This window comes from Xiphophorus hellerii, chromosome 4 (genome assembly GCF_003331165.1).
Source record: "Xiphophorus hellerii strain 12219 chromosome 4, Xiphophorus_hellerii-4.1, whole genome shotgun sequence".
Taxonomy (NCBI): domain Eukaryota; kingdom Metazoa; phylum Chordata; class Actinopteri; order Cyprinodontiformes; family Poeciliidae; genus Xiphophorus; species Xiphophorus hellerii.
This window is the reverse complement of record NC_045675.1, coordinates 4,554,798-4,572,677: the sequence shown is the minus strand read 5'-3', so window position 1 is coordinate 4,572,677 and position 17,880 is coordinate 4,554,798. Positions and strand designations below refer to the sequence as shown.

Genomic DNA, 17,880 nt, shown 5'->3' with positions numbered 1-17,880 from the left:
TATTTAAACAGGTGATATAACAAGAGGAGCTCCAGTTGGCATATTCACAGAGAAATAATAAATATTCAAAAATAGGTCCAGGTATTGCATTAAAATATGTCTGTTCATTATCTTTTTTTTTTTTATACGTTTACACCAAAAAAGGAGCTAGATGAGACCAATGCACTACACTGAAGACTTTTGTCATTCAGTCTTTGTTTTTCTAGTGGTTCTCTCTTTATACCAATGATGGTATAAAGAGCTCCTTTTAATTTATCATGTTATTAATTGATTGATTTCAACAGGCCAATACGGTTTGATAAATTCATAAGCTATTGCATGCAAAGTATATTTGTAAAAATATAAAGCAAATAAAAACAACAAAATGTCTAATAAATGTATATTTTTTCAGAATTTATTACTTTAAAAAACTGTTTCACCTGTTTTTATAATGAAACTGTTGATGCATGTGTGTACAGGAATGAGTAGCTTCCTTATCTTTGCTCGGCGGACGGACATCAGGATGGTTTCTCTTGACATTCCATATTTTGCTGATGTGGTTCTGGCCGTCAATAGCTCAATGAAAAACACTATTGCTATTGGTGTTGACCCCAAGGAAGGTTTGTATGCCCTCCGATGTTTTCTAAATACTTAATTATCAGACTAAGTGGTGCAGAAATGTGAGTTTTTTTATGTGTTGTCTGTTGCAGGTAAAGTCTACTGGTCTGATAGCACACTAAAGAAAATCAGCAGAGCCAACATTAATGGAACAGCCCATGAAGACATCATATCTACAGGTATACAGAAAGCACACATTACGGTGCAACTCCACTCCGTTTTGTTGTGGTTACTGCACCTTTGTCTCTCCGCAGGCTTGATGACGACGGATGGACTGGCGTTGGACGCTGTTGGCAGGAAGATTTACTGGACCGACACTGGAATCAACCGTATTGAAGTAGCCAACCTGGATGGCTCAATGAGAAAAGTTCTTGTGTGGCAGAACCTTGACAGTCCCCGAGCCATAGCTCTTTACCACGAGATGGGGTGAGACAGCTAGATTGTTCTGCACGTGCTGAAGGAATCTGATTGTGATTTCAATGTTCACTTTTAATTTTTTCTTACCTACTTTCTGTTTTTTTCTCTGCTGCTTGCTTTCCAGTTACATGTACTGGACGGACTGGGGAGAGCATGCCAAGCTAGAGCGCTCAGCTATGGATGGGTCGGACCGTGTGGTCCTCATAAGTAACAACCTGGGCTGGCCTAACGGGCTGGCTGTGGACACGGCCGGATCCCAATTACTGTGGGCCGACGCTCACACTGAGGTCAGTGTTAACTGCATTGATCTCTTCTGTACAAATCATATATTTTAAAGGTTTTGCCACACAGGTCACATTTCTGATGTCTTAAAATGAAAATAATGATATCATAATGGTAATTTGTCATCTCACTGTAGCGCATTGAGGCAGCTGACCTGAATGGGCAAAATCGACACACCCTTGTGACTCCCGTCCAACACCCCTATGGTTTGACCCTTCTGGGCTCTCATATATACTGGACGGACTGGCAGAGCCGCAGCATCCAGCGAGCCGACAAGAACACCGGGGCCAACACCATTACTGTGAGAGCAAATCTGCCTGGCCTGATGGACATCCAAGCTGTGGACAGAGACAGACCACTTGGTAAGACTGAGGATGACATGTGGATTCATTTCCTATTTTTAGAAGGGTTTGTGTATTTTTGCTCAGAGGAAGGATTTCCATCTCCATCTGTTTCACCTATCCATCTGACCAACAATTACTCATTCATCTATTTATCGATCATCAACTAAAGCTGCAACTAACTATTATTTAGTTAGTTGCTAAATAACTAACTAAATAAGCTAAATAAACAACTAAATAAATCAGAATAGTTGATTTAAGTAATCAACTATTCTGACAAGTAATCAGATAAAAATTCTGCTGATTTTTTTATTTAATCACTTAAAACTTTTTATACAATATTAGAAATACATTAATATGCAATATGCAAATAAATATATATATATTTTTAGATTAGACAATAAACACTTTATTGACTAAACTGCAATAATATAGATTTTCTTATGTTTTTTTTATTATAAATGCAAAATCTTTCAGCAAATAACCTTTTTTGAGTCTGTATACTCAACAAATAATCAATTACTAAATTAGTTGACAACTATTTCAATAATCGATTCATCACAACCAATACGATTAATCGTTTCAGCTACATCCATCCTTCATTTTGTATAGGCTACAGTTTTTGCCTCAGGTTGTTTAAAACCTCTCCTTAAAGAAAAGCCCTGCAACAAATTCATAGTGAATTTTGTACCTAAACTTTCACAATGGTCTAAAACATTTACATATTTCTGTCTCGAAAAGTTTGGAATTTGCATAAGTAAATTAGTAAGAAACTGAAATAAGATGCAAGCATGCATGTTATGTTGTACATCTGATTCATCATACCTTTGTTTTTTTTCTCAATCCCTCTGTCTTTGACTTTTTTTATTAGGTTTTAATAAATGTGCACGAGGGAATGGAGGGTGCACACACCTCTGCCTCCCTCGTCCTAACGGCACTTCCTGTGCGTGCCCTACTGGCATTCAGCTTAAGGGAGACGGCAGGTCTTGTGAGGACTCCCCGGAGACATACCTGCTCTTCTCCAACCGCGTCAGCGTGCGCAGAATCTCCCTGGACACCAGCGACCACACCGATGTGCACGTGCCAGTTCCTGAGCTGCACAATGTCATCTCACTGGACTACGACAGCGTTTATGGAAAGCTTTACTACACAGATGTTACTCTGGATGTTATCAGGTGAAAAATGCACTTAATTCTGTTTGAAAAAAATTATTATATCTCACTTTAAATTTAAATTTCTATGACTTTTCTGCTCATTTAACAACAAACTGATAACTAAACGGAGAAGTGATCCATGTTGCTGTAGTTTAACGAGAAGAGATTTATTTACTCATTACCGTTGTCTGGCAATAACTTTGTTTTTTTCTGTAGGAGGGCTAATCTGGATGGCAGTGGCATGGAAACGGTTATCAGCCAGGGCCTGAAAACCACAGATGGACTGGCTGTGGACTGGGTGGCCAGGAACATGTACTGGACTGATACCGGGCGGAACACAATTGAGGTGGCCCGCCTGGATGGGACATGCCGCAAAGTCCTGGTGAACAACAGTTTGGATGAACCACGAGCCATTGCAGTGTTCCCAAGCAAAGGGTGAGAGTGGAGACTTGCGTATGCTTCATTTTCAAATTAAAAGCTTAGGTTTCACCTGGTCACCTGTTAGCCATGTCTATGCTTTTGATATTAAACTGCTTTTGTTCATTTATAACAATGCCATAATGCACTTCTTGCCTGTCCCCAACGTTACTACTTTTTCATGTGATCCCATCACATGTTTTGGTGCCATACGATGATACCAGTTTTTAGAAAAAATATGCTTAAGCATTGCTTTTTTATACATCTTATACTGTCGTGTATGTAAACTAAGAGTTTTATTTGGAAATTTATAACACCATGAATGTCACAACTTAGAGACATATTTAATCAGACAAAATGCTATAAAAATGTCACAAAAATAATGTAGTAATAACTTTTTTTTTTATTTTATACTATACTATCCTGACATGCTTCCTTGACTGATGAAGGTTCACTCACCTCAATGGGCCAAATGTCTGACGTGGCAGCTGAGTTCGACTATTTTTTAGATTCATTTGTAGCAAATAATATGACCAGAAGGGGGCAGTCACTGACTGTTTAAGAGCATTGAATTTGCATTCCAAAATGGTCAGGTGATGATTGTGAGTAAGCAAACAAAATGGTCACACCACAGCAAAAAATAACTTACTTTGACCTCGTGCAGTAGCACACTGTAAAATTTTCTGTCCTTCATCTCAACTTTAAACTGCTGGAGGTCATTGTAGTTTTCAAAGTGGAAATGAACAGCTGCCTTGTTGTTGATGCTGAACTACAGAAGACAGAAAATACAAACAAATGACAAGAATAACAGTTTACTGCGTAATATTTCTATTGTTTTTTTTTTTTGTTAATGTAACTTTATGACAATATGAAGTTTTTACCTTGTGTCTGCAGGTTTCTCTTCTGGACGGATTGGGGGCACATTGCGAAGATTGAGCGATCCCATCTTGATGGCTCTGACCGAAAAGTTCTAATCAACACGGACCTGGGATGGCCCAACGGTCTTACTCTAGACTACGACACAAGAAGGTTTGAAACAAACAGCTGAAATACTTTCATTTCATTGATGTCGTGATTTGATAAGGTTTTAGTTTATTTGATTTGATTGGAGACTAAATCTCACCCAGCTGGAAAGGACATTTATTAGTGTGCAAAGAAACTGAAGACACACACATTACTGATTCACCTATTAACTTATTGTGCTGCTGCAAATAGTTTTGTCAATTGAATAGACACATTGCATTGATCAGCATGTTATTTGACCACTGACAGGCTAGTTAAATAATACTAATTACGTCTTCATCATTGCTCCTTTTAGACAGTGGAATATGGTAGGGAGAAAGTGAATATTGTGCATTGCACTGGTGTTTGAGCTTTGTATGTAGCCTATTTTATAAATCTGTCAAAAGATGATGCTGGAGCCCCCTAATGATATCAGATTAATGATTAGACCTAATAAATAAAGTCAGAGAAAACCCTGTTTGGTTTAGATAGTGTTCATAACATTTATAGTGTATGAACATGTTTGGTGATGCAGTGTAAGTGTGTTTTAGTTTGTTTTTGTAGCAGGTATTTGCTTAGATGGCAGAAGTGAACCATGTTGTTCCTAATGGCTCTTTGATTTTCTTCCCAGGATCTACTGGGTGGACGCCCACTTGGACAGGATCGAGAGTTCGGACCTGAACGGAAAGCTGCGTCAGGTCCTCGTTAGTCCCGTGTCGCACCCTTTCGCCCTTACACAGGTAGACGCCTTAACCCTCGCGCCCCCTCAGCTCGGCTGTGAATCACAGGGCTGACCCTCCCTCGTGGCTGCCTCCTCCACTCACCTGCTCTCTTTGACTCATCGGCTCACCGTGTGATTCTCATTGTCGCCTCTCCGTCCTCATATCGAACTCATTCAACTTAACCATTTCGTCTGCTTTCCTTCCACTCATTTTTCTTCCTCCTCTCTCTCTCTCTCTCCCCCCTTTACCTTCCCTTTCTTCCTCTCACCCCCCTTGCTCCTTGTCTGTGTTTTTCCTCCTCTTTTCTTCTCCCCCGTTTCCCCAGTCGAAGCCGGTGTCCTCCCCTCTAACTCCTTTCTCCCGACTCTCGCAGCAAGACCGCTGGATCTACTGGACGGACTGGCAGACTAAGTCCATCCAGCGAGTGGATAAACACACTGGCCGCAATAAGGAAACTGTGCTGGCCAATGTGGAGGGCCTGATGGACATTATAGTGGTATCTCCACACAGACAGACAGGTAAGGCATTTCTCCTGATTCGGAGGAAGACACCAAAGCCCGCTTTCCACTCAGTTGGTTTGTTTAAAATGGTGAAGCAGCAGAAACTATTGTTTTTGCCATTCAAAGTCAAAAACAATACTTCCTTTTTTTTTATAACAAAATCCAATTCTTTCATGCCTCTTGTTTTCCTTCCTGACCATTAGGTACTAACCTGTGTGGAATAAATAATGGGGGCTGCTCTCACCTCTGCTTCGCTAAGACCAGCAGTTTTGTTTGTGCCTGCCCAGATGAACCAGATGGGCGACCCTGTTCTACTGGTTAGTGTTCACTGTTACCATTTTATAGAGACCTCAGCTACACTACAGTCACCAATTCATAATACTGTTTAGGATTTTCTTATCCACAATTTTGGACAACAAAAACACAAGACAGCTATTAATTATTAATTACAGCTATTTTCAGTGCTACTATAAAACTTCAGCACTGATTTTAATTATTCATCATTCTTTTTTTCAATTAAAAAAAAAAAGTGTTTTCCAAAATTGCAAAGCAACCAGATCCAGCTGTAGGGAGCTACAAGGTGAAGTCCAAGACATTATAGTAAATTGATCAATTTAGCCATTATCATAGCAACATGAAAAGTATGTATTGAGAAAGAAGGATGAAAAGAATAGACTATCAGCCTTTATTCTGTGTCTCACTATTTAAAAGTCTCCATTTATCTTATAGTCTTGATTCCTAATGATGTTTTGCATTATTACTTTAAAAATGTCAAGAAAAGGGAAGAGCGGACTTTAAATCTGAGTGATAAAAAACATGGAATGTTTTGATATGTACATGTTAACATCCCTGAAAATAGCAGTAGAAAGACTATCTCAACATTTGACAAACCTTTTTTTGAAGCAAATTTTAAAAAAAGGCTTTGTTTATTGGCTGTAAGCAAAGAAGCAACAATTTGAATTCATATTTAGAATATGATGGACAAGTTCATCATACTGCTGTTTGAAACATTGCTTGGATTACACCAACTTAAGTTTTGGGCAGTGATGTAGTGCTTCAAGTCCTGACCACAAATAAACAAATGTATCATGTTATAACTTAATTTTCTTTAGGTAAAAGGCCTTAGCCATGTTCATTATGTTTTGACAGAAAGGTATTTTTGGCCAATCCTCATAACAAGGTGCAAACGGTTCAAAATGCAGGTTATGTTAATTAAATAGCCAAAAAATGAAGACATGAGTTCCAGTGTGTTTCTGCATACTCACATTCTTATGTGGATTTGTTGCTTCAGTTGCAGGTTACATTCCCACTTCTCCCTCCAAAGGTGCCAGCAGCACTCCTGTTCCCAAAAAGATTCCCAACAGACCGACAGACCCGCCACACAGGGGACCCTCTCTTACCAAGTACGTCTGTTTGTTTCAAAATGATGACTTTCCACAGAATGTTCTGAAAGACAGAACAGAAGGAATGCCAGCATAGCATATATAATTATAAAAACCAAATCACATTAGCTCTGGATTCAGTTGCATCAATTTGACTGTATTGGATATTGATGCTTATTGAACCAGTTTCTCCTTTAAAGAGCTTTGAAATTACATTAGTTGGCAATCGGAGCTATATAATTAAGTTTCGGAGAAATTAATTGATAAGAGCAGCATCTGGTCCACACGGCTTTCACTGAATGTTCTGATATAAAGGAAAGAGCTATCACTGGTCTGAGTCTAAAAAAAGCTGCTTAGTGGTTGAAGCTGCTTCTTTTTTTAAGTGCTTGGGGAATTGTCACTATCCCATTAAGGATGTAATAAAAGTTACAAAGCTGAAACACAGTCGTGAAAGGTTTCCAAAGAAAAACCACCACAGATGTATTCATTACCCTTTTTTGTGACGAGACAAGATTATGACAAGCTGGGCTTTCTTCTTATTTTCCTCAGCTGCACTGACAAGGATTTAAACGCTGGAGGCTGCTTGAACACAGTGGTGACAGCCCCTCATGGTGAGAACACAACAAAACATACTTTTGATCTTTGCAGACTGGCTATAAACTAAAAATCATGCTTATGTTTTTCTGTCAGTGATACTAAATATATATTTTTAAAAAGTTCAAACAGTTTTTATATTTATAGAAATACAGTACTGGTTATAGCATTAAGTTAATTGTTTCTTTCTGTCCTGTAATCTAATTTATTTGTCTTTTTAATGTTTTCTAAAATTCACTTACAATTTTTTTTTTGACACAAATGTTGCAACCTGCAAAGAAAAAAAATTTATTTAACTGGGAAAATCTGCTAATCTGTTGTGTAGATAATGTATTCTGCCATTCTTATTTAATTATAAATTATAAAAAAAGGCAAATCACTTAATTTGTAGCTATACAATAAAACGCCTCAGTGCTAATGTAAAATGTTTGCATTTTTTATTTGATGACATGTAGGAGAAGGACTTCATATCAGCTATGTGATTGGTGGGGTTCTCACCATCCTGGCGATTCTGATCCTGATTGCTGCTTTTATCATTTACAGGTCAGTATCCCACTTATTGCTCAACCCAGGCATACACTTAAACTAAATATAAGTTTGACACTTGACAATTGTTTTTCTTGACCAACAGACACAAAAAGTCTAAATTTGCTGAACCCGGTGTGAGCAATCTGACCTACAGTAACCCCTCCTATCGGACATCCACACAAGAGGTCAAGATCGAAACATCGCAGAAGCCTCCGATATACAACCAGCTTCGATATAAGAAAGAGGTAAAGGGCATGCTAACAGCAGAGTCATTGTAAGGACAACTAATGAAATTTTGGGGATAGCGTTAATGTTCCTGTTCAGATTCTTCTCTCTGAATGTTGCAGCTTGTGGTTTTTACAGCCCACAGACACTAGTGCTCATCTTCTCCCCATTCTTTTCTTCATCGCTGCAGCTCTCTCATCCCTACAACTCTCTCTCCCCCTTTATCTTTTGACCCACTTGTCCCAAGGAGAGGTAGCTGCACAGCATGAAGGCGTGGTGTCCCAGTGGTTTTAGATTGTTTTTCTTTACCTTAGTTTATTACTGCATGAAAACTACTATCCAAAGATTAACATCTATTTTGTGCAGTTTTTCAAGCTCAATAGTGCACAGGTAAAACATGACTGAATTGATAAAAATGCTATATGAAGCATGCAAAACAATCTCCTCAAGATCTCCCTGTTAAATTTCAATTGTCCAGTTCCAAAATCCACAGATTAAACATAGCACCTTACTCTGAAAGGTAAAAACTAACAAGCATCATTACTAAAAAAAATAGCCTCTTTCAAGCTGCAGTATATCATTTTTATAAAAGATATATTTTGTCATATTTGTTGAAACTGTCACTATGTCATGACAGTATGGTATGAGACATGTGGTTTCTCCCAGTTCTATATAAACAACCAATCAGAGCCAGGAGGAAGGTCTTAGCGCTGTCAATCATCCTTGTGTGCGCCTACACACCTTCCCCCTTGGTCTTCTATTATATAGCTTCTCCCCGTCAGTAGAACATGTGGTGTATGCTAATGCTAGTACGCATGACCATTGATGATGGCAGATAAAAAAAATTCCTGTAACAGTGGTTTCTCCGCCATTAGCACCTTTAGTAATATGTTCACAAGTTGGTTTGAGAGCACTCAGACCTTCCTCCTGGTTCTGATTGGTTGTTTTGACCAGAAGCAGCATATTTCTTCAGACTGCAATAGTGGCACATTGAGGAGGTGGAGGAGCGCGACCTTTTCTATCTTTCTAATATTATACTGTCATGACATGATGAAAGTTTTAACAAATATGTAAAAAAAGAAACAAACATTTTTTATAAAGGTTAAATACTGCAGCTTTAAGCCATTAGTTCTGATTTATATTTTGTACTGGAGTGATAAACTGCCTGCTTTTTGATTAATCCAACTAGTAAAATGAGTTTTTCACATTTATTGAAGATTAAGTATTTCATAATGTTGCACATTTAAATAACAGAAAAACTAAAAAAATATATATCAAAATGAAAACCCATCATTTATCTTTTATTTCATGTCTATGTACCTATCATCCTGAAAAATCCTGCATAAATATAAGGGCATGATTCTTCTTTGAAGGCACTATGGCAACCAATTTGATCAGCAGTTTGTCTCCTCATCCAGGGTGGAGTGGATGGAGGCTACACGAAAGAGAAGATCCGTATAGTGGAGGGTGTGTGCCTCCTGTCCAGTGAGGAGCTTTACTGGGACGACCTGAAACAGATCAAGCCGTCCCGAGGCGGCCTGCACACCTGCATGCGCACTGACACAGTGTCCCTGCAGACCAGCAGCGCTTCGCTCGACGATGGCGAGACGGAGCAGCTCCTCCAGGAGGAGACGTCTGAGTGCTCCTCCATAACCACACTGACCCCCTCAGCCATTACCCCGCAGCGCCACGCCCAGCACAGCCTGCCCGACACCGGCTGGGCCTCCATACGCAAACCCTCCACCGAGAGCGAAGTGTGAGAGAAATTCCCTCTGTGCTTCATCTCAACTATTCATCACATAACACACACACACACACACATGCAGACACCTGTGTTAAAGCTGATACAGATTCAAAGATTAACTGAAGCAAATGTAAAGTAATAGTTCATATGAACCCGGTGAGACACAACAAACAACTTCTGTCTTTGAAACTGGAGCTCCGTCCTGGTTAAACACGTACACACCGAACAGCAGAACTCCCAGTGCCACTTCCTCCAGGCAGAGTGATAAACTAAAGGAGCATGCCAGTGTAAGAAAGCAAAAGACTCCTGGGAGGATGTAAACAGAGACACTAAACTACCTGGAGCCGATTTAAAGGATGGAAACTCGACAAGACGAACGCCTCTCTGTGTACCTCACGTCTACTTTTTGGAACTATTTTTGGGACAAAACTAAAGCTACATATTTCATTCAACAACAGTTCTCACTCGGATGCCAGTCATGTCTATATGAACTCTATTTATAAACCTTTTCTTTTTTTACTTGAGTGGGTTTTTGATGAGTGTTGTGTGAGCAGTTTGTGCAGCAGGACTTTTGTGTTATGACGGTGCCAAAGGGCGAGACTTCACACGGTCTCCACTCTTCCCTCTCCGCCTTCACTTGCATTTGAGATTCATGAAAACTCTTGGGCAGTTTTTTTTTTTTTTTTCCTGCGCTTACTTTACAAACTCGCTGTTGCAGGTTGGAAACCTCACTCCAGATGTTTTCTCCTGATTCTCATAAAGCCTCCAAACAGGAAAAAAGTGATCTACTCTCAGATGGTCTACGCCAGGGGTGTCAAACTCCAGTCCTCAAGGGCCGCTGTCCTGCAACTTTTAGATGTGGCTCTGCTGCACCGCACCTGAGCAGAATTATTAGGTTATTAGCAAGGCTCTGGAGAACTTATCTACACAAGGAGGAGGTAATTAAGCCGGCCCTTGAGGACTGGAGTTTGACACCTGTGGTCTATGCATTTTCTGTAAACATAGCTGAAACTCTTTTAGTTTATATTTCAGAGCATGTTTTTTTTTCCTCGAACATAGAGAAACAAGCTTCGAGGATGCAAAATCCTGAGTGTGAAACACTTTAATCTTTCTCCTTCAGTTTTATATTTAATATTGTATTAATTAAAATGTTGATGACGTTTTTCTCAGCTGCATAGCCTTTCAGATAGACTCAAACATCTGAATACAGCTTCGTCATTCTCATTCAGCATATCATTCTTTGATCTTCCCCCAAAAAAGAGCAATATTTTTTGCTGAGGTTTTCTATACGGTTAAATATTACCTTTTAGTAGCACTTACTTTTAGAATGTAAAGTTCTTTAAAATTAACTAATTCATTATGGATAAAACAAACTCCTCAGAATTCTGTTTATTTATGTTCCCATTTTAAATATGCTATACATTGGTTTTTACACAGTGTTCCCATGTCTGTATGGAAATTATCATATTAAAGCTCTTTTTAGCAACTTGATCACAGTTCAATTTGGCTTTCTGCATTCTTGGCTTACATTTTAGATGCAAGTGGGTCAGAAATCTGGCACAAAAGTATTTGCTTGATGAAATGCTGCTTGGTTAAAAGACAACCTGAGTTTATCAGTTTGCATCCTTAAAGCAGCCATCAACAAACGGTACAGGATTCTCATTTCTCTACCAAGCGGTTTTTGGGTATTGCTTTAACGTTAGACTACAGTCCTTGCTGTTTAAATGCAGTACGTAATCCTATATCACTATACAGACAAATATATCTTTTAGACGTAATAGAGACATGTATTTTGAAGTATCTGCTACAAGCTCAGCAACTTGCTGATTTGCTGCTAGACTTAGCACTGAGGCCAATGGAAGAGGGTCTTGGCAGCTACATAACTAGAGTCTCTAAGGATTAGTTGACAGTAGGAGCCTTTGGAGCAACGTGACGACCCAGTATTAAGTTATCCCAGCTCACAGTCTCTCCAACTCTGCTGCAGGAAATGATAGAAACTGTACAGATTTTACCATGTGGATTGAAGCAAATATTTCTGTTAATATTGTGTTAATGGATTTGTAAAGTCTTTTTGTACAAAGGGATTTCATGACCATTTTTAGACTTGTATTAATTTTACTCACTGGAGAGAAAAAGTTTTTTATTGTTGTTGTTGTTGCTGTTTTTGCTGGATTATTTTAACCACTGTGTTTTTAAGCTTTGTAAATGATAGGGAAGGTGCCAGTTATTTAATAGTGCTCTTTTATCTTATGAAATACTGGTCACATATAGTTGTTGTAAAGTTAACAAAGAGGTATTTATGATTTTTTTTGGGTTGTCATTTATGTGTAAATATGAAAAGACTGTATATGTATTTCCCTGGCAGTACTAACAAGCTGTGTTGTGTGATATAGTGAATTATTCCTTTGCTATCTTTTAATATAAAATGGCATTTGCATTTCAGTGAAACATTTGACTCACTCATCTTTGCAGTTTTTCTACTACATTTTTTTTTTTACATTAGGTTTATTTCTTTAGAAATTAAGAGAGAACATGATTAACTCATTTCAAAGTATGGCATTTTAACAAGGGCAAATATTAACATTTTTTTTCCCAATTTGCATTCAACTCAACAAATTGTCATTTTTCCATGAGTCAAGTAGATTTTTCTGGTGTATAAAATGTATATCTAGTAAATGATAGTAAAAGATAGTGTATATCTAGTAAAAGAAAAAAAAAGTAGTTACATTATATGGGTTGTTGATCTCGGCCTGATATAATGTAAAACAAAGTATAAAAAGCAGAAGAAAAGTTACACTAAAATTTGCAGAATAATTTTGCGTGGCCTCCAACTGCATTAGGTACAAATTCAGCCCTCCAGCAAATTAAACTGATGCAAATGAAAACGTTTTCTATTTTTTCAGGGTAAAATTTTCAGACATATTTCTTCATTTGAGTATTACGTAATGTTTCCACTCTTGCTTTCATTTTGATATCGCAGTGAGAGAGAGAATAAAAGCGGCGAATATTTTAAAAGTTCTTGGATTATTTATTTATTTATTTGGCTGGAAATAGATATCATTCGACCCAATAAAATTGTATACGTATTTAAAGAAGATAAACATATTCATATGTTGGTTCCAAGAAGATTTAAATAGATTATAATTTGATGCAGTTTCAAATGGTAGAATATCTTGATATTGAATTGGAGAAAATATAATGTTGCACAAAATGTTGCATATTGTAAGACAATATCCATAATAAGATAATTGTGGGTAAAATTCGTTTATTGAAAAGTTTCACGACGCTTTATGTAGTTGTTTTATAAAAAGTTAGGTGATCAAAGAAACCGAAAAATTACGTATTCTCGCGAGCAAGACCGCGAGACAGCGGGAATTTGGTGAGACTTTGATAAAAGCACAAAACGCAACATGGTGAGCGGTTTGTAGTTGGATGATTTAAGGCAGTCCGTCTTCAAATATGTGCCTGGATTTTTAGGGAAAGCGAACTTAAGGGTACATGGTCGAAACTCCTTTTGATCCAGGCTTATTTCCGCTAGGTGGCGGTAATTCATCTAAAAGTTGTTTGCCAGCCGCTTTGTAGAGAAAGGCGAAGAAAGCTCGAGCTGGTTTGAACCGATTAGCCATGTGGTTAAAAATGAAAGAGGCACGTTGTACTGATAAAGCAGGTAAACTTCCCGTTTTTTAAGCTTCAAAGTTGCAGTATGACGTTAATAGACTCGTCGATTCAACACAATGCATATATCTTAAACCTTCGTAGGTTTTGGGCAAGGACTGTTATTTGGTAAATAAAAGTAAATGTTTGATGCTGCTTTCAATTGTTTGCTAGCACTTAAGCTAATTCGGCTACCTGGTGTTTTATGATCTTTAGTAACTTTATGACCTATTAATTCAGCGGATATTTTACCTCCCTAATCAGACTTTGTTGTGGGATATTAATTATTAAACGCTTCGACTCTGTTCATTGTCATTAGCTGACCTGCTTGTTTTCTTTGTTCACAGATGCTACTAATTACAAGAAACTTGCCTCGGGAGTAAGAAAAGTGTTTAGTACCAGTCACGGTGGATTGCGCTGAATGGATGAGGCGTCCCGTCGGTTTAAATTGGAGTTCAAGGTACAAACAAAATGGGCTCAATTTTTTTCTTAGTACAAGATCAAATCAACGGGATGGTGGGTGTGAGAGTGATGAGTTGCACTAATCAGTTGGGGTGTTTGCTGCAGTGGCATGAGCATCCCAATCCGATCCCCTATGAGGAGACAAAATGTGCGCTGGGGCCATCTGACTACACCCCCATCCATAAAGATCAACAAAAGATATATAAATAATTAATTTAAACATGTTTCCTTGATAAGTTTTGTCATAATTTATTCACGTGATTGATTGATCTGCAGAATTTCAAAACTTTATTACAAAGAATGGTTGCTTAGTTGTGCTTTGTTAGTATCTCTTGCTTCTGTCTTGTCTAATCCCAGTCTGATTTATTATTGTTGAGATCAGGGCTCTCTGTGGGCCTAAGCATCCATTACAGAAAGCTTTTTTTCCCTTCACTTGCATAATGTTTTATGGTAAGCTGTTTTTGTCAGACACTGAAGCTTCAAAGTGCTGCTGTACGCTTCCCCCAGAGGTTTAAGGAAAGGGATTTTTCTTTTCCCCTCTCAGAAGGAACTCTTAAGTGTTTTTACTCTTCAGTATCTTCATATGTTTAACTTGAAACAATTTGCACAATTTATTTTCTTATTTTGCTGTGAAGCACTTAGAATTATGGGTTTCCCACTCTGTAGCCTCAGGCGCATTTTTTTTCTCATTTCACATAGAATTAATGTAAACTAAACAAAAGAAAAGCATATAAATATAATGATCCTCTTTATATACATTTTGAACAGGGATCTTATTTAACGAATGTGTTTGCAATCTATTTTCCTCAAGCATTGTTTTGACATCATTTAAAGTACTTTTAATATGTTACACTGAGCTAAACTAATTTTTTTAAATTAATTTTCCAATTTTCTTGGAACACCTTTTAATCTATGCAGCGTGATTTCTTCCTGTTTTCCTGGTGTCTAGAGTCGGGAAGCGAAAGGAAAAATCCTGTGAAGATTCAAAGGCTCGGCTCTGCAGACTTGTACTGGAACGTCTTCGTCTCTAAAGGTCTGTAGGAGTTAAATATTCTCTTTTTACCACAGAAGTAAAACTGAAGGATGAATTGTGTAACATCCTCAAGACTCTGAAGTAAGTCAGTGTGCCTCCAGTCCCTTTGTTTTCTTTAGAACTTCGACGTGCTATTCCCAAAAATTACTGGGAATATTCAGCTATGTTACTTTATATTAGGATCCTTAATCTCCACATCTGTGGTTTACAGTTTCTGTTTATTTTATAGCCAATTGGTTTTTGTAAATCCTCATCTTCTTAAAATAATGACCAGACAGACAAAAAAAACTACTTTTGGCTAAAAATGACATATACCATTATTTTAGGAAAGTAATAACATGTTTAAACATGTGGAAATTTTAGTCAAATGAGCTGCTTCAACAGTTTTTTTTTCAATTTAGAAATGCTACAATTGCAATTCATGATACAAATTAAATCAACTTATCAGTTGGTACTTTTTTTGTGGCTCAAGAAAAACATGGAGGCCTTGAGGCCGATTTTCCAATTTACTTCAACTTCTTAATGAAAACACTATTTAGAATTGTGCAGCTTTAAATTCCTGAAAGCATCAAATCACTCTCCAGTTAAAAATTGGTATAGTTGGTTGTGTTTGTTTTTTTGCCGCTGTTGTTATTTTTGGATGCATTAAAATGTTCTGATATCCAAAGTGTCTCTGTGTCTTGAGTATCCTTGCGGAAGTGGCAGTGATGAGTTGCACTATTACCCAGGTTGCTGTTGCAGTGGCACAGCAGGCCTGTCCTGACACAATGTGTTGACACCTATTGTGCACAGGGGCCATCTGAGTCACCTCTCCGTGGGAGAAAAATAGAAAATAACATCTTTTAGGTTGTGGTGTCAAAGTTCATTTCTTTCTATCTGATTCAGTTGTTGTTGTTTTTTTTTCCCTAGGCAGAAGATCGAAGAAGTAATTGTGGGATGGGACGTTTTTAGTTCAACAAGTGTCCTGTTATAGCCTCGGTTAAAGAGTTTCAATGCTGGTAAGCATGAAGAGACTTTACTCATGTTTTAAAAAGACAGAATAAGAAGTTAATATTTTTAAAATAGCTTATACTATTAAAAATACCATAGCTTACAAGTTATGATATTGGAAATGTACTAGATCAGTGGTCCCCAACCCCTGGGCCGCGCAAGAAAAAATTAAGTATTTCCGTTTTATGTATTGTTTGAGTCTGGAGGATCTTTTATTTTGAAAATCCTTTAACCAGATTCTCTTAGTTACGTCTTGCGCCCAACATTGAGCCCACAAGCAGCAAAATGAGTAAGAAACAGATCAGATGTCTTTGGAAAGTTTCTTTGCGAAGGGGAAAAGGCCCAGAGAAGAGACAGGAGAATGGATTCATCCCGGTAGGTGATTCCCACATTCCAAGCCCTCTCTGCATGATATGCGGTGACTGGCTCTCTAATGAGGGAAAGAAGCCTTCAAACTGCTTTGCCACATAGAGACCAGGCACCCTGTGCATAAGCAACACTTCGGGTGTTATTGTCTCTCATCACTCCCAGATGGGACCGTCTCGTTGCAGAGAAACAAGCTCAGGGCTCCCATTAGTCGTTACCGTGAGTTAAAATTTTCACAAAAGTAAAATGTTTGTTTTTGTGGTATGTCTGTATCTTATTTTGAAGGGATATGTAAACGTTACCATAGCAACCAGAGTCAGAGAGTTATGGGCAGTGGTCGAGACAAGATGAGAGGAGTAGAGCTTGTGAGTTTTAGGTCTGGTTCACACGGCATGATTTAAGGATTGTCGGCCGATTTTCCAAACTTTGGTGACCACACACGACACGAGCCAATAAAAGTACAACAGGTTCGACCTTTTGAACTAAAGGTCTTAACTGCCATAAGACATTTTGTTGAGGTAAAAAAACAGTGATTCCTTTGCTGAATGTCATATTGCAACAGTTCTTAATGTGACATTGTAATCCAGCTAGTCGCATTTTGGTGTTCTTGTGGAGGGGACAGAGTTTGTCAGAGGAGGATTGCAGGTTGAGGGATTGTGTTGCATCAGCGGCCACCACACTTAAACGTTTGCGTTTTGCTTTTGTCAGCCAGACAGGTTTCATAATGCAGGAACGCTTCTGGTTGGGTGGTATATTGGAATTTTGATTAACGCATTTCACAAGAAATACTGCAAGCAAAAATGTATTGCGCTTGTTGCTGGGTAATTTAAAAATAAAATTTATTATTGAGGAACAGAGAATAATCTCAATAGAGGGAGACTTTAAAATCCAACAAGACAGACTATATGTGTGCTTTATAAGATGGTATGTAGGGCCAGTATTGTTTACTATATTTTTTTGAGAATGTATTTGCAATATTAACAGAACAATGGGTCTTGTACATGTATTGCTAGTTAAGAAAATATCATTTCACCACTTTACATATAATCCATAATAACCTACAATGCATAAGGGAATTATGTGTTTAGGTTAATTTTTAAAGTTAAATATGTTTTAACTTTGTGTTGACACATTTCTCTTAGAACTGGACTGTTGATGTGAAACTGTTGTGATAATTATTGAACCTGTTCAATAAATAAGTAAACATTGTGGTTATTTTGTTCATATCACTGTTTTCATTTCACTGCTCATCTGTAAGAACTTTGGCTGGGTGTTTTTTTTTTTCTCTCTCCTAAGAACACCTGAAGAAAGCAGTAAAAGCTCCAAATAAATCCTGTAGCTTCATTTCATTTATTGGATTGATGCTAGATGTCTAATCTAAAATTGGCCTTTGTTTGATGTGACACATTGCTACAAATTTCCAGGCTTAACTTGATTTTCTGTGTGAAATGTTGATTTTCTTTTTTTTTT

General features: G+C 37.9%; 1 protein-coding gene, 1 long non-coding RNA gene and 2 other non-coding genes across 6 annotated transcripts in view; all 4 read left to right on the top strand.

The window, feature by feature from the left end:
* The window catches only part of lrp4 (low density lipoprotein receptor-related protein 4), a 117,146-nt gene extending 104,793 nt beyond the window's left edge, over positions 1–12,353 (top strand). The window contains exons 23-39 of one of the 3 annotated variants that reach the window (XM_032560563.1): positions 459–599; positions 690–776; positions 852–1,023; positions 1,139–1,301; positions 1,433–1,658; positions 2,509–2,812; positions 3,008–3,226; positions 4,103–4,237; positions 4,842–4,950; positions 5,258–5,450; positions 5,636–5,749; positions 6,724–6,835; positions 7,364–7,425; positions 7,864–7,951; positions 8,040–8,181; positions 8,352–8,413; positions 9,580–9,688. In XM_032560563.1, the coding sequence (XP_032416454.1) occupies positions 459–599; positions 690–776; positions 852–1,023; positions 1,139–1,301; positions 1,433–1,658; positions 2,509–2,812; positions 3,008–3,226; positions 4,103–4,237; positions 4,842–4,950; positions 5,258–5,450; positions 5,636–5,749; positions 6,724–6,835; positions 7,364–7,425; positions 7,864–7,951; positions 8,040–8,181; positions 8,352–8,393 (2,309 nt within the window). In that variant the 3' untranslated portion in view covers positions 8,394–8,413; positions 9,580–9,688. Of the gene's footprint in view, positions 1–458; positions 600–689; positions 777–851; positions 1,024–1,138; positions 1,302–1,432; positions 1,659–2,508; positions 2,813–3,007; positions 3,227–4,102; positions 4,238–4,841; positions 4,951–5,257; positions 5,451–5,635; positions 5,750–6,723; positions 6,836–7,363; positions 7,426–7,863; positions 7,952–8,039; positions 8,182–8,351; positions 8,414–9,579 lie in introns of all 3 variants that reach the window. The other 2 variants (XM_032560561.1, XM_032560560.1) reach the window with 2 other exon arrangements.
* A 1,019-nt stretch (positions 12,354–13,372) lies between these two features.
* Positions 13,373–17,625, top strand: LOC116719151 (uncharacterized). Its single transcript, XR_004339101.1, has 4 exons — positions 13,373–13,572; positions 13,907–14,019; positions 14,971–15,054; positions 15,964–17,625. It is a non-coding gene; the product is annotated as an uncharacterized LOC116719151 (long non-coding RNA).
* Positions 14,081–14,195, top strand: LOC116719294 (small nucleolar RNA SNORD67). Its single transcript, XR_004339163.1, has one exon. It is a non-coding gene; the product is annotated as a small nucleolar RNA SNORD67 (small nucleolar RNA).
* Positions 15,752–15,863, top strand: LOC116719295 (small nucleolar RNA SNORD67). Its single transcript, XR_004339164.1, has one exon. It is a non-coding gene; the product is annotated as a small nucleolar RNA SNORD67 (small nucleolar RNA).
* Positions 17,626–17,880: the final 255 nt, after the last annotated feature.